Raw genomic sequence first — 16,054 nt, 5'->3', positions numbered from 1 at the left:
CCCGGCCATTGATGGTTTTAATGTGTATTTGCCGTATAAGACGCACCAACTCCCCCCCCCCCCCCCCAGTTTTGGGGAAGAAAAAGTGCGTCTTATACGGCGAAAAATACGGTAAATCTTCTGCATCTATAACAGTCGCCTCATATGGTAAGGGTAAGGGTGGTCTTCCAGGCTGAAGGATTATACAGCAGTAGATATTAGTGGTAATATAACCCAGGCTTCTGTTGCCCTCCACTTCTTGCCTGACCAAAAGGAGACCCTGTTATGGTGACCTAACATTTGGAATATTCTTCATATTTTAAATTTTCAGCCCAACTCTTATCCCTTACACCTAAATAAACCTATAAAATTTGATCTGCAATAAACGTAATTCCCTCTTCATGCTCCTTAGTCTTGTAGGTTTTCCCACTAGGAACCATTCAACGGTTCCTCACGATTGAGGATAAAGACAAGTAAGACAAAGGGGGTGAATGTTCAGAGATTTTGTGCAGATAATAAAAAGTTACTGACTTACTTCTGGTAAAGTAGTGGGCACCCTGTCCTTCAGATGACGAGCACAAACTTCTTCTCCTAAAATACAGAAGATTTGGGTAATAAGAAGTAGGGGGACACACTTACCTTAGCCAGGTTATTCCTACAGATTTAGCATTAAATCCAGGACCAATTATTGTGCACAGGCACTAATAAAAGCATGCGGCTGTGTCTGGGAAACAGTGACGGGGATAGAGTGCTCCAAGGGCACTACGGACCCTTCAAGTAGCCTATCGATGGGGGGCACAGGGGGGCACAGTCAGTCCTTCACCGGTTTACTTTTAATGTGCTATGTAGCGGCACTGATAGCGCATTAAACGCGCACACAGTGCAAACACGCTGTCAGTACCACGCCAGCACCGCTGCACACAGGATCATTACCAGTAACTCTGCATACTATCAAAGAAGTTTGCATTGTACCTTTTGGACCTGAGGAAGGCACTTTGTGTGTGCTGAAACGCGTTGTCCACTTTTTTTTGCAAAATAAACAAGTTTTACCTGTGCTGGCCTGAGTCTCTCCGTCCTTTCACATATGCGAGCAGCGCCTCCTAAAGACCGTTTTTTTTTGTAGCTCTCAGCTACCTATCCTGTTTCTCCACTGGCTCTTGCATAAGAGCTCAGACCCAATCGGAGCGCAGCAGCTCCCATTCAACAACTCACAACCACATTCTGTGAACTACAAGCAAAATCTGACACAAGATTCTGCATTGCACTCTTCTCTGGGAGCGCCCCCTATTTTTGTCCTTCTCTCTAGCCATAAGATAGTAAATGGATTCAATAATAACTAAAATCAATTGTACCGCCACATATCTGTTCTCTGTAGGTTCTTACCATCATTTTCCTTGATGCTCCCTGGTATAATGTAATTATACTCGGTCTCAAAGCACACAGCCTGGGCCTGGAATTTGTCGATGATGGATTGTTTTATGGTTGGCGTTTTGGCTGCAAGACATAGAGGAGAAATATCAGCTATTGTAGCTATCCTAAATCTCATTCCATTTGGTATTACATAAAAGATGAGCGACCTGTGCAAAAGCCCAGCGAGATATTCATGTGTCATATCTTTCCTGTTGGAAAAAAAGAGATCATCTGAAATAAAAATACAAATAAACTAAAAATCTGGTATTTTTAAGTGAGTCAGAGGCCAGTTGTGTATTGGGATTCTGTTTCTACTGTTGGATTTGAGTCACCTAAAGTAAAGTAAATTCAGATGATTGGACATAATTTGGAAAGACACAACTCTGTCTATATAAGTTCACATAGACGACGATGCATATGAGAGCAAAAAACAAGCAATGAGTGGGAAAGAACTGCCTTCAGAGCTCAGAGACAGGATTATGTGGACACACAGATCTGGAGAACGGGACAGCAACATTTCTGCTACCCTGAAAGTTCCCAAGAGCATAGCGGCCTCCATAATTCTTATATGGAAGAAGTTTTATCCAGGACTCTTCCTAGACCTGACTGCCACACTAACCTAAGTAATCAGGGGATAAGGGCCTTTGTAAGAGAGGTGACTAAAAACCCATTGATCACTTTGGCTGAGCTCCAAAGAACCAGTATGCAGATAGAAAAAACCTTCCAGAAGGTCAACCATCACTGCAGCTTTCACCAATCTGGGCAGAAAGAAGCCTCTTCTCAGTAAAAGACACATGAACACCACAGGGAGATTGCAAAAAGGCACCAAAAGCACTTTCAGACTCAAAACAAGATTTTTTTGGTCAGATAAAACCAAAGTTGTAGTTCTTGGCCTCAATTCTAAGTGTCATTGTTACGCCGAGCGCTCTGGGTCCCTGCTCCTCCCCGGAGCGCTCGCGGCGTCTCTCTCTCTGCAGCGCCCCGGTCAGACCCGCTGACCGGGAGCGCTGCACTGACATTGCCGGCGGGGATGCGATTCGCATAGCGGGACGCGCCCGCTCGCGAATCGCATCCCAAGTCACTTACCCGAGCCCAATCAGCCTAATTAGCTTCCACCTGCTCCCTGTCTATATTACCTCACTTCCCCTGCACTCCCTTGCCGGATCTTGTTGCCTTGTGCCAGTGAAAGCGTTTAGTGTTGTCCAAAGCCTGTCTTCCAGATCTCCTGCTATCGTCATTGACTACGAACCTTGCCGCCTGCCCCGACCTTCTGCTACGTCTGACCTTGCATCTGCCTAGTCCTTCTGTCCCACGCCTTCTCAGCAGTCAGCGAGGTTGAGCCGTTGCCGGTAGCAACTTAGAACCGGTCCACCGACACGGTCCACGCCAATCCCTCGCTGACACAGAGGATCCACATCCAACCTGCCGAAACGTAACAGTAGATCCGGCCATGGATCCCGCTGAGGTGCCGCTGCCAAGTCTCGCTGACCTATCCACGGTGGTCGCTCAGCAATCGCAGGAAAATTGCCCAACAAGGTCAGCAGCTGTCGCAGTTGACCACCACGTTACAGCAACTTCTGCCACTGCTACAGCAGCAACCATCTCCTCCGCCAGCTCCTTCACCTCCTCCGCAGCGAGTGGCCGCTCCTAGCCTCCGCTTGTCCCTGCCGGACAAATTTGATGGGGACTCTAGACTCTGCCGTGGCTTCTTGTCTCAATGTTCCCTACATATGGAGATGTTGTCGGACCAATTTCCTACAGAACGGTCTAAGGTGGCGTTCGTAGTGAGTCTTCTTTCTGGAAAGACCTTGTCTTGGGCCACACCGCTCTGGGACCGCAATGATCCTGCCACAGCCACAGTCCAGTCCTTCTTCGCTGAAGTCCGTAGTGTCTTCGAAGAACCAGCCTGAGCTTCTTCTGCCGAGACTGCCCTGCTGAACCTGGTCCAGGGTAAGTCTTCAGTAGGCGAGTACGCCATCCAATTTTGTACTCTCGCTTCCAAATTATCTTGGAATAACGAGGCTCTCTGCGCGACCTTTAAAAAAGGCCTATCCAGTAACATCAAGGATGTGCTGGCCGCACGAGAGATTGCTGCCAACCTGCAAGAACTTATCCATTTGGCCACCCTCATTGACATGCGTTTTTCTGAGAGACACCAGGAGCTCCGCCAGGAAAAAGACCTTGATCTCTGGGCACCTCTCCCACAGTATCCTTTGCAATCTACCCCTGTGCCTCCCGCCGAGGAGGCTATGCAAGTGGATCGGTCTCGCCTGACCCATGAAGAGAGGACTCGCCGTAGGGAAAAAAATCTATGTCTGTACTACGCTAGTACCGAACATTTCTTGGTAGATTGCCCTATTCGTCCTCCACGTCTAGGAAACGCACGCACGCACCCAGCTCACGTGGGTGTGGCATCCCTTGGTACGAAGTCTGCTTCTCCACGTCTCACTGTGCCCGTGCGGATTTCTCCTTCTGCCAACTCCTCCCTCTCAGCCGTGGCCTGCTTGGACTCTGGTGCTTCTGGAAATTTTATTCTCGACTCTTTGGTGAATAAGTTCTGAATCCCGCTGATCCGTCTCGTCAAGCCGCTCTACATTTCTTCGGTCAACGGAGTGAAGTTGGACTGTACTGTGCGTTACCGCACAGAACCCCTCTTAATGTGCATTGGACCCCATCACAAAAAGATTGAATTTTTCGTCCTTCCCAACTGCACCTCTGAAGTCCTCCTCGGTCTGCCATGGCTCCAGCATCATTCTCCCACCCTTGACTGGACCACCGGGGAGATCAACAATTGGGGTTCTGCTTGCCGTAAGAAATGCCTTACATCTGCTCCCAGTCCCGTCTGTCGGGTCTCAGTGTCTCCTCCTGTGCCTGGTCTCCCCAAGGCCTATCTGGACTGTGCCGTGACTCAAGAGGCGTCCGCTATGTTCTCGTCTCTTTAGAAGGGACAAGGAGACAAAAAGAGGGGGAGACCTAAGGGGGGGGGGAGTACTGTTACGCCGAGCGCTCCGGGTTCCTGCTCCTCCCCGGAGCGCTCGCAGCGTCTCTCTCTCTGCAGCGCCCTGGTCAGGCCCGCTGACCGGGAGCGCTGCACTGACATTGCCGGCGGGGATGCGATTCGCATAGCGGGACGCGCCCCCCTCGCGAATCGCATGCCAAGTCACTTACCCGTCCCGGTCCCCGGCTGTCATGTTCTGGCACGCGCGGCTCCGCTCTCTAGGGCGCGCGCACGCCAGCTTTCTAAGATTTAAAGGGCCAGTGCACCAATGATTGGTGCCTGGCCCAATCAGCCTAATTAGCTTCCACCTGCTCCCTGTCTATATTACCTCACTTCCCCTGCACTTCCTTGCCGGATCTTGTTGCCTTGTGTCAGTGAAAGCGTTTAGTGTTGTCCAAAGCCTGTGTTCCAGACCTTCTGCTATTCCTATTTGACTACGAACCTTGCCGCCTGCCCCGACCTTCTGCTACGTCTGACCTTGCCTCTGCCTAGTCCTTCTGTCCCACGCCTTCTCAGCAGTCAACGAGGTTGAGCCGTTGCCGGTGGATACGACCTGGTTGCTACTGCCGCAGCAAGACCATCCCGCTTTGCGGCGGGCTCTGGTGTATACCAGTAGCAACTTAGAACCAGTCCACCGACACGGTCCACGCCAATCCCTCGCTGACACAGAGGATCCACATCCAGCCTGCCGAATCGTAACAGTCATGTATGGAGGAAACCAGGCACTGCTCATCACCGGCCCAATACCATCCCTACAGTGATCATGGTGGGGGCAGCATCATGTCTGGGGGAAACCAGGCACTGCCCATCACTGCCCAATACCATCCCTACAGTGATCATGGTGGGGGCATCATCATGTCTGGAGGAAACCAGGCACTGCCCATCACCTGCCCAATACCATCCCTACAGTGATCATGGTGGGGGCAGCATCATGTCTGGAGGAAACCAGGCACTGCCCATCACCTGCCCAATACCATCCCTACACTGATCATGGTGGGGGCAGCATCATGCTGTGGGTGTGTTTTCTAGTACAGAGATATTCTTAATGAAAACCTCAGACTAGGCTAAAAGTTCATCTTCCAACAAGCACACAGCCAAGACAACACAGGAGCGGCTTAGGAACAACACTGTGAATGTCTTGCAGTGGCCCGGCCAGAGCCAGAACCCAATTGAACATCTTTAACTCAAATGATCTCTGCCGAGACCTGAAAATGGATTACACTGACAGTCCTCATTCGACCTGACAAAGCCTGAGAGGATCTGCAGAGAAGAATGGCATAAAATCCCCAAATCCAGATGTGTAAACCTTGTGGTCTCATCCCCAAGAAGACTGGAGGCTGGAATCACTGTCAAAGGTGCTTCAACTAAATCCTTAGTAAAGAGTATGAATACTTTTATCTTTTATGCAGGTAATGAGCTGAGATCAGGAGCACTCTCTTAAAGGAAACACTCCTTATCTCATCCTGTTACCTGTATACGAGACACCTGTCTACAGAATCAATCAATCGGATTCCAAACTCTCAACCATGCCCAAGACCAAAGAGCTGTCCAAGGATGTCAGGGACAAGATATTAGACCTACACAAGACTGGAATGGGCTACAAGACCATCACCAAGCAGCTTGGGGAGAAGTTTACAACAGTCGGTGCAAATATTCGCAAATAGAAGAAATACAAAATATCTGTCAATCTCACTCGGTCGAGGGCTCACCTCCTGGAGTTTCAATGATCATGAGAACGGTGAGAAATTAGCCCAGAACTACACAGGGGGATCTTGTCAATGATCACAAGGCAGCTGGGACAGTAGTCACTAAGAAAACAATTGGTCGACACTATGCCATAAAGGACTAAAAATCCTGCAGTGCCTGCAAGCCCCCCCTGCTCAAGAAAGCACATGTACAGGCCAGTCTGAAGTCTGCCAAGGAACAAAGTCTGTTCAACAAACGCACCGAATCAAACGTTTGAAAAGATCATTCAACATTAGTTGCAAGAAAGGTAAGTGTTTTATTTATTTATTTTTTACCACGTTCATGAGCAAAATTATAAGACAAATGCTGCCTGGATAAATAAAAATGACTGCTGGAACTGGTCTAGAGGGAAATATTTTTCACAACTAAAGTTAGTTTTATCACTAATAAAACTATTAACTATAAAAATATATTGTTAATTAAATCGCACGGTCAATGGCGTACGCGCAAAAAAAAATCCAAAGTCCAAAATAGCGTATTTTTGTTCCTTTTTTTATACCAGAAAACAAAATGAATTAAAAGTGATCAAAAAGTGAGATGAAAACAAAAATGGTACTGATAAAAACTTAAGATCATGGTGCAAAATATGAGCCCTCACACAGCCCCGTACGCAAAAAAATATAAAGTTATAGGGGTCAAAAGAGGACAATTTTAAATATATTAATTTTCCTGCATGTAGTTATGATTTTTTCCAGAAGTAAGACAAAATCAAACCTATATAAGTAGGGGATCATTTTAATCGTACGGACCTACAGAATAAAGTAAAGGTGTCATTTTTACTGAAAAATGTACTGCGTAGAAAAGGAAGACCCCAAAAATTACAAAATGGCGTTTTTTCTTCAATTTTTTTGCACAATGATTCTTTTGTTCAGTTTCGCTGTAGATTTTTGGGTAAAATAATTGATGTTAATACAAAGTAGAATTGGTGGCGCAAAAAAAAGCCTTCATATGGTTTTTTAGGTGCAAAATTGAAAGGGTTATGATTTTTAAAAGGTAAGGAGGAAAAAACGAAAGTGCAAAAACGGAAAAACCCCAGGTCCTTAATGGGTTAAAGTCTGCAATATTTTTGGGAGGGACACTCCACCCCTTGAGGACATAGCCCATCTTCACTTTGAAGACACGGACAATTTAGATTTTTGCATTTTTGTTAAGAGCCATAACTTTTTTTTTCATCCTCAGACCGAAATGAGGGCTTGTTTTTTGCGCAACCAATTTAACTTTGTCTCCTTTCATTGACTTCTAATGACTTCTGTCATTTTACCATAAAATGTACAACGTAACCAAAAAAATATTATTATTTGTGGGGGGGAAATTGAAAAGGAAAACACAATTTTGCTACTTTTCATTTTTACACAGTGCACTTCATGGTCAAACACATGACAGGTTATCTTTATTATGTAGATCAATACAATCAAAACACTATTTATATAGGTTTTCTATTATTGTGGTAGATTAGAAAAAAAATCCAGACTTTTTTTTTACAAAAACTGTATGCTTCAAATTGCCCTATTCTGAACCCTATAACGTTTTTATTTTTCTGTATACGCAGCCATTTGAGGGCTCATTTTTTTGCTGTGTGATCTGTAGTTTTTATCGGGATCATTGTTGTGTATATACTGTAGGCCTTTTTGATCACTTTTTATTAATTTTTTTCTTATGTATGAATAAAGGGGTACTCCGGTGTAAATTTGTATTTTTTTTAAATCAACTGGTGAAAGTTAAACAGATTTGTAATTGCTTCTATTAAAATATTTTCTATTAAAATACCCTTCGAGTACTTTTTAGCAGCTGTATGCTACAGAGGAAATTCTTAAATTTTTTTTTTTTTTTGCATTGTGCAGATACGGGCATCAGGTGTCAGCAGAGAGCACTGTATACAAGACAAAAAGGAAATTCAAAAAGAAAAGAACTTCCTCTGTAGCATACAGCTGCTTAAAAGTACTTGAAGGGTAAAGATTTTTTAATAGAAGTCATTTACAAATCTGTTTAACTTTCTGGCACCAGTTGATTTAAAAAAAAAAAAAAATGTTTTCCACCGGAGTACCCCTTTAATCCTCATTTAGAGGAGATTTGCTTGTCCTGCCCGTAATTCATCAGGTCTCTCCTATTTTAGAAGAACAGGCCAGAATGCCTATAATGTATTGTATCCAGATCATATCGTACAGGTGACTGTGATAGGAATTACAGTAGTCTAAGTATAGAACAGCAAAATATGTCAGCATCGTATATACTCACATGCAAGATATAAGCTTCTTCCTGTTTTCGTTCGTACCCCCAACAGCAGCAAACCGTCCTCAGTCTCAAAGAGCAAAGCTATACTGCCATCTAGCAAGAAAATTAAGAATACTTAAAAAACGTGCCATGGAAAATGGAAATTCTACATGTGTTCACTTACAGTAAATTCGATTCGTCACGAACTTCTCGGCTCGGCAGTTAATGACTTTTCCTGCATAAATTAGTTCAGCTTTCAGGTGCTCCCGTGGGCTGGAAAAGGTGGATACAGTCCTAGGAGACTCTTTCCTAGGAATGTATCCACCTTTTCCAGCCCACCGGAGCACTGGAAAGCTGAACTAATTTATGCAGGATAAGTCCTCAACTGCCGAGCCGAGAAGTTCGTGACGAATCGAATTTACTGTAAGTTCGCTCATCTCTAGTGTTTATAGCCAAATTTACTTCAATGGGATTCTGCAGTTTCATTTAAAGTGCAGAATGTTTTTTAAATATATTTTTGCAGAATTCAGGTGCGGAAGCCCATTGAAGTGAATGTTGTTTTTTTTCTCAGCAAAATGCGGAATTGATGCTAAATTTTTGCAGAATTCGTGCAGAAATTCATACCGAAATTCTGAAGTGTGCACATACCCTTCCCGAATGTATTGTATATGCATACATGGAAACATTTTACATTTTTTGTCTGTACCTTCACTTGGCTTGTCAAATTTCAGCTCGAAGATGACGTTATCAATCGGCCTAAGGAAGAACATAGGGAGATTATGTAATAAAAAATATATATTTTTACCTCTTTGTTTCTTTGTTCTATACCCATATTGCACCATTAAAATTGCCAATTTGATATGTTAGTCTAGTATGTCTGTTTTATCTACTGTAGGAATGTCAGATTTTTCAAGCTATTTGTGATTACAAGCAAAATGAACCCAAAAAGAGTTTACATTGCTAGCTCACAGGATATATGTCGGCTATCATGTAGGCATTCTGACTATAATAGGGATTAGGGTGTGACCTCTCAACAGGGCTGGTGCACGGATTTTTGTCACCCCCAGGCAAAAGCTAATTTTGCTTCCCCCTTGACTCCACCCACTGGCCGGCTCTGGAGTGACACACTGTAACAAAGATGGTGCTGTAGGCAGAGTGGTGCCCTTACCAAGAGGACACTCTAGGCAGCTACCTATTTTGCCTATAGGCGGAGCTGGCCCTTCTTCTCAATGTAACATTGATTTAGTTGATACAAGTGGAAGGTGACCATAGGCAGTTTCTATATAGTCTAGAAAAGGGCTGACTATGGTTGAAAAATGTATGATCATGGAGAAAGCTTAGAGAATAAGCCAACGGGGTCACTAAGGAACCGGTAATGTTAGTGTAGAACTTACGCTGAGATGATCTCTTTTAAAGTTTGTTCTTTCCCACAGATCTCCAGCCGGGCGGTGTAGAGGGATCTCACATTATAATGTTGGTCCATAGAAGTGGTTGACTTTGCCACAAGATGCCAAGTAGTAAATGTATCCTACAGAAGTGGTGAGAGTATGAGAGATATTGGAAAACCATGAATTAATAGAATGGAGATCCCATGGTCTAAGACAAATGATACATTTATAGCCTAGAATCCATAGGACATAACATGTCTGAATGATGGGCGCTCACACTGGCTGGACATTCCCTATAATATTATTATTACAGTCTCCATTGAGGTCTATGTGGAGTCATGGAAAACCAAGCGAATATGGTTTTATTTCTTCCTATAGACTTCAGTGGAGACTGTCACTATTTTGTCCTGGGTTAAGACTAGGGGTGATCAGCACCAGTCAGGTAAGTCATCAATGTAACTTGTTAGAATCCTCTCCCTAAAACATATCTCCAATGACCTCCATGGAAAATTAATGAGAGTCCGATAAGCTGAGATACATGGAGCTGTATGTAGCGCTGCTTTATCTATCACTTTACCATTAATGGTGGAAGATTATGAGATTTGTATTGGAAATAAATGCTGGATTATCAGAATCCCTGGATTATCTGATGACAGACTGAAGGGTCTCTAGACTATAGTCACTATTCTATATTTCTAAAACACATATGGGCACAAACCTCATTTTTCTCCAGATTCAGAGGTGTCTTTACGTCAAGAAGTCCATAACATTTCTTTGCTAAAGAAAAGAAAACATATTGCAGTTAGTAAATATTGTCAGCTACATGGAGGAAAGTATTAGGACACCCCTCATTACATCTGCATGAGCTCTTCAGACATTCCATCGTGCAGGGCCGGCTCTACCCATAGGTAGGTTAGGCCGCTGCCTAGAGCGCCCCCTTCATGAGGGCGCCATCTGTGACTATAGTTTTTTTTTATGTGAACCTTGAGGCGCTGTGATGGCTCCTCTATCCAGCTGTCAGGAGTGCAGCACTGTCACTTCACGTACACAGTTATTATTGATGTGTATGTGATTTGATGTGACAGTACATGCTGCATGCTCCTCCTTACCATGACTATCCAAGGGTCTGCCAGGGACCAACCCAGAATTATGCTTATCCCTCCCTCCGCCTCATCCCCAAACCAACCTAGTAGATGGTAAGGTCTCAGTTACATTTTGGGGGCAGAACTTAAAGGAGAACTCCTGAATATAAAAATTGTCGCCCATGCTGCCGGCAGTAAAAAAAATAAAGATGTACATGTGGTGTCCCAGTACCGCATTCTACACGGTACTTGTTTATTTATGGGTCCCCATAGCCAGAGTCCCTAGGACTTAGGGATCCCTGTTAGCCGGTCTACCCCTAGTCGCCTCTATTCTAGTGTATAGATCTCTAATTTATTCATAGGTTAATGTAAATAGGATAACATGTATAAATAAAAGGTTAATTACTTGTTTCCAATTACTTGGACCAATCAGATTTGCCACGCCCCCTGCCCATATAAGGGAGCAGCGGCCATCTTTTCGCTCTCTTGTTCCTGGGTTGCTAAGCTAGCAACACCTCTCTTGTTCCTGGTTAAGCAAGCAAGCAAGACCTGTACAGCAGTAATCGCAGTGAGTTAGGCATGAGCCTTGCGGCAATGGCTGAACAATTATAACTATAGAGTGTATCAATTCCCAAACACTCTGCAGCATCACCGGACCTAATAATTCCCCTAAATCCGGACGGATCTGCAAATCTCTTCCTAAATTCAGAGACTTTATGTCTAACTCAAAGTCTGCAACTACTGCCAGTCACTAAGCAACCTAAGGACTGTTTGTATGAGACTGTTACTATGCCGTGGTTATTGCAAGAACTTCAGTAAAAGTTATTCAAGTTCAAGTTTAAATCTCCTTGTGGACCTTCCGTTATTTTATGCACCTATCGTTACTGGGAAGAGCGGCGATAGGCCGGAACATTGATTCAGCATACCAGCCCTCAGCCTGGCGTCACGAACTCTAGGGTTAACATTAACCCCTTATATACCTATACCATACCACCACTACCATACACCCCCCAAGGGCTACCACATACATACCTTCCTCCGCTCCCCCGGGGCATCCAGTAACTGGCTCCGGTCTCTGCCACGATCCACTTTCTGGTTGCCGGTGGTCAGATGAATCATATTGCACTCAGCCAATCACCAGCCGCAGTGAAGTCCGGCTCGGCCGGCGATAGGCTGGGCGGCAGTGTGAAAACGCTTCAGGACACAAAATTCTTCACTACACCGGCACCTGCAGCTGGGGCCGAAAACGTCACACTGCCGCTCAGCCTATCGCCGGCCGAGTCTGACTTCACTGCGGCCGGTGACTGGCTGAGCGCAGTATAACTCTCCGACCACCGGCAACCAGGAAGAGGATCACGGCGGTGACCGGAGCCGGTTACCGGAGGCCCCGGGGGAGCGGAGGAAGGTATGCACATCTTTATTTTTTTTACTGCCGGCAGTATGGGGGACAATATTTATGTTCCGGAGTTCTCCTTTAACAGTGCAGGATAGGAGAATGATGGTTGAAGGACCTTTGGTGCTGCTGTGGAGGAGACGGGGCTGAGCTGACGTGCAGGTCACATATTTCTTGCATAGTCATTACTATACTGTTCCATGTAAAGAAATCTGCATCTCCTTGTCACCCTAGTAGTAATATAACAGAGGGGGTTTGTTACAGTGCGTCACCCTAGTAGTAATATAACAGAGGGGGTTTGTTACAGTGTGTCACCCCAGTAGTAAAGAGATTACATGAGGAGGGGGTTTGTTACAGTGTGTCACCCCAGTAGTAAAGAGATTACATGAGGAGGAGGTTTGTTACAGTGTGTCACACCAGTAGTAAGGTAATTACATGAGGAGGGGGTTTGTTACAGTGTGTCACCCCAGTAGTAAAGAGATTACATGAGGAGGAGGCTTGTTACAGTGTGTCACCCCAGTAATAAGGAGATTACATGAGGAGGAGGTTTGTTACAGTGTGTCACCCCAGTAGTAAGGAGATTACATGAGGAGGAGGTTTGTTACAGTGTGTCACCCCAGTAGTAAGGAGATTACATGAGGAGGAGGTTTGTTACAGTGTGTCACCCCAGTAGTAAGGAGATTACATGAGGAGAAGGCTTTTGCAGTGTATCACTCCAGTGGAAGTGGGTCATGTCAAAGGGCAGAGTCGATGGGCGTGTTATGTGGGGGGGGGGGGGGAATAGCTTTTGCCTAGGGTGGCAAAAATCCTTGCACCAGCCCTGATCCCATCTATAGGCATTACTCTCCAAACCTTGCCTTTATGGACCTAGTTTGTGCATAAGTTGTTCCCATAAAGTTGAAAGCGACAATTGTCCAAAGTGTATTGTTGTAGTGAAGCATCAAGGTCCGACCCCTGAAAAACACCCCCATAGCCTTATCCCTCCTCCACCAAACCGTACAGCTGGCACAATGCCGTCAGGGAGGGAAGGTTCTCCCGACATACATTAAACCCAGACTTGTCTACCAGACGTCGTCCAGTGGTAGCGGCTTCACACTACTCCATCCAACGCTTGGCATTGTGCTGGGTGATATAAGGCTGGCATACAGCGGCTTGTTTATGAGCACCAGTCCATTATCCTCCCAGCAGGGCACAGTTTTTGCTCTGATTTTAAAGTCAGGTGAGGTTTGGTCTCGGCACTCAGCAACCCCGCTCTGTAACTTTATGGCTGAGTTTTTGTGGTTCCTAAACACTTTAACTGTAAACAGAACAGCTCATATTTAATAGTGGAAGCTGGAGGTATAAAAATTGTTTTCACAATCTGGATTTGTTGCATTGGTGGCTCCTATTTTAGTATCAAACTAGAATTTAGTGAGCTTTTTAGGATGACCCATTCTTTCACAAATGCTTGTAAAGGTGACGGGATATTATATTGTGGTGTCCTGGTGCAGAACACACTTGTCTTTCTGACCTGTAAGGTGGATGTCACCTAGCGTGTCTGCTCTGAGCCCACTACTCAGGTTTAAAGGTGTTATTCATTTCACTGCAATGTATTGTAAATGCACTTTTATGCTTTAATGTGTCCTAAGGGGTTAAAGGGGCACTCCGGCCCTAAGACATGTTATCCCCTATCCAAAGGATAGGGGATAAGATGCCAATCTCGGGGGTCCCTCCACTGGGGACCATAGCAATCTTACATGCAGCACCCCGCTATCATCAGCCTCCTGAGAGAATATCGCTCTGGGTCTGAGGAATCATGAATCATCACGGGGCTTGCATTGAGGGGCGGAGCATGATATCCCACGGGGGCGGAGCCATGACGTCTTGATACTCCGACCCCGTGATTGTTATTCATCAGACACAGAGCAATCTTCTTCGGAGGCTGATGATAGTGGGGTGCTGCATGAAAGATTGCGGGGGTTCCCAGCGTTGGAACCCCCATGATCAGGCATCTTATCCCTATCCTTTGGATAGGGGATAAGATGTCTTAAGGCTGGGTTACCCCTTTAACCTGTGTGTGCAGGAGGATACTAAGAGGATCATATGCTTGCTATAGACAATCAGGGCTGTTGCCCGGCTTCCCCTAAGTCTGCTAGACTGGGAGGAGCTAGTTAGTTGTGTGAGCAGTTGTGAGGAGAGGAGAGTAGAGGTCACCTCTAGACCTCTATTGTGGACCTGTATCTCACCAGATGAGGACAGGCATAAGAAAATCCAGTTGCAGCACTAATCGCTTCAGAGCAACAACACCCTTTACAGGATCCCGCCGACAAGGTCGTCCAGCAAGTAAGAAGTAAGTCTGCAGTGGGGAGAAAAGCCAAGAGAGCCCGCAGACCCCTTTAGCAAAGAAGAGGATGACAGGAGATAGAAAGCCTCGGGCAACTCAGGTTTATAAATCTACAATCTAAACCCTGGCGGTAAGTCCTAATTTCGGATTCCTATGTGGAGAGTGGAGTCAGTATTGGTTGACTCCTATGTCTCTTACAAGCTATACAGTCAAATCCAGGGCAGTCTAAACCTAATTCAGCAAGCAAGAAGCTAGTTAGTCAGCGGCACTACAAGTTACATACTGCCCTGAAGCAACTGTTATCCCTGAAGCATACTCCAGAAAACTTTGCACTACTGTTGTTCTGTTTCTGTATCTTTTTGCAAATTCCAGAGTATAATTTAGTAGTTTCCATAACCCTGCATCTGTGGTCATTACCCCAGCGCTTGCCCCAGGAAGCTACTACCCTAGGAGTGTGAAGGTTAATGCTACCCTGGCGTCACAAACTTTATACCAGACACATCACCACAATATAACTGTCGCAATAGGACTGAATTAAACACCTGAATTCAAATATAAAGAGCTGGGCCCCAATACTTTTACCTACATAGTGTATATCATGAAATATGTCAAAAAGATGGCACTGTAGGGGAGCTGAGCACCAGCTCTCTGTTTCCCTCGCAGGTTATAGATACTCACTAAGGGTTTTAACAGTTAGACAAACTGTTATAACTGTGATCCACTTATTATCAGGGACCCCACTAACAAATCAAAAAAACTATTTCTAACAGTAGACGGCCCCTCTAATTAAAATCGGTAATAGATAAGATGTTTGAAGATGTATGAAAATAAAGGGCCTGTACATTGGTTAATGATGCGTTTTCATATTAAGGGCAATAATGGGTTACACACTTCTTTATGATGTCATAGGTGCTCTTGTGACATCATAAATGGTGTATTCAGGTACGAATGAACTGGTTAATGTTGTACTTCTTCTTTAAAAGCAACAATAGGCTGCAGTCTTGGAATTATAATATTAAAGATGTGAATAGGTCACTCTTCTATAATGTAATTTAAGCCCTTGTGATGTCATAATTGTGATTAAGCCTTAAAGGGCCAGTACACTTGTAACCATGCACAATGATGCACTTTCTCTTTGAAGAAGACCTGCCGCCATAATGGCCGACATAATATGTAGACAGTGCACATTGGCAGAATTAAAATGTATCGTCTCCTAATTTTTATAATTCCAGTTGCAGAGACGGATGATAATCATTTTCTTACCATAATCCACAGTGTTTTTAAACTCCTTAAAAAAGATCAATCCTTTGCATTTGGTCCATTCCTTAAATTTTTCCAGCTGTGTATCTGGATTTGTAGAGGATTTTACTAGAAAAAGAAAGTAGTGAGATCATCATCTGGGATCTCTAGTACTATATATATATAAGGTATATCTAGTGCAAAATATATAAGGTATTAAACACTATGACAGCTATACAAATGTTGGTACTGTTCTCAGGGGCCTGCATACAAAAAAGTCAATAG

At 44.7% G+C, this 16,054-nt stretch overlaps 1 protein-coding gene across 1 annotated transcript in view; it reads right to left on the bottom strand.

Annotated features, from left to right (window-relative positions):
• The window catches only part of LOC130292015 (uncharacterized), a 52,007-nt gene that overhangs the window by 20,044 nt on the left and 15,909 nt on the right, over window positions 1–16,054 (bottom strand). The window contains exons 5-11 of the mRNA XM_056541447.1: window positions 15,794–15,898; window positions 10,451–10,509; window positions 9,739–9,872; window positions 9,051–9,100; window positions 8,369–8,458; window positions 1,363–1,473; window positions 515–570 (exon numbers count right to left, since the gene is read on the bottom strand). Coding sequence (XP_056397422.1) covers window positions 515–570; window positions 1,363–1,473; window positions 8,369–8,458; window positions 9,051–9,100; window positions 9,739–9,872; window positions 10,451–10,509; window positions 15,794–15,898 — 605 coding nt within the window. The remainder of the gene's footprint in view (window positions 1–514; window positions 571–1,362; window positions 1,474–8,368; window positions 8,459–9,050; window positions 9,101–9,738; window positions 9,873–10,450; window positions 10,510–15,793; window positions 15,899–16,054) is intronic.

This window comes from Hyla sarda, chromosome 9 (assembly GCF_029499605.1).
Source record: "Hyla sarda isolate aHylSar1 chromosome 9, aHylSar1.hap1, whole genome shotgun sequence".
NCBI lineage: Eukaryota > Metazoa > Chordata > Amphibia > Anura > Hylidae > Hyla > Hyla sarda.
This window is presented reverse-complemented; position numbering and strand designations above follow the sequence as displayed.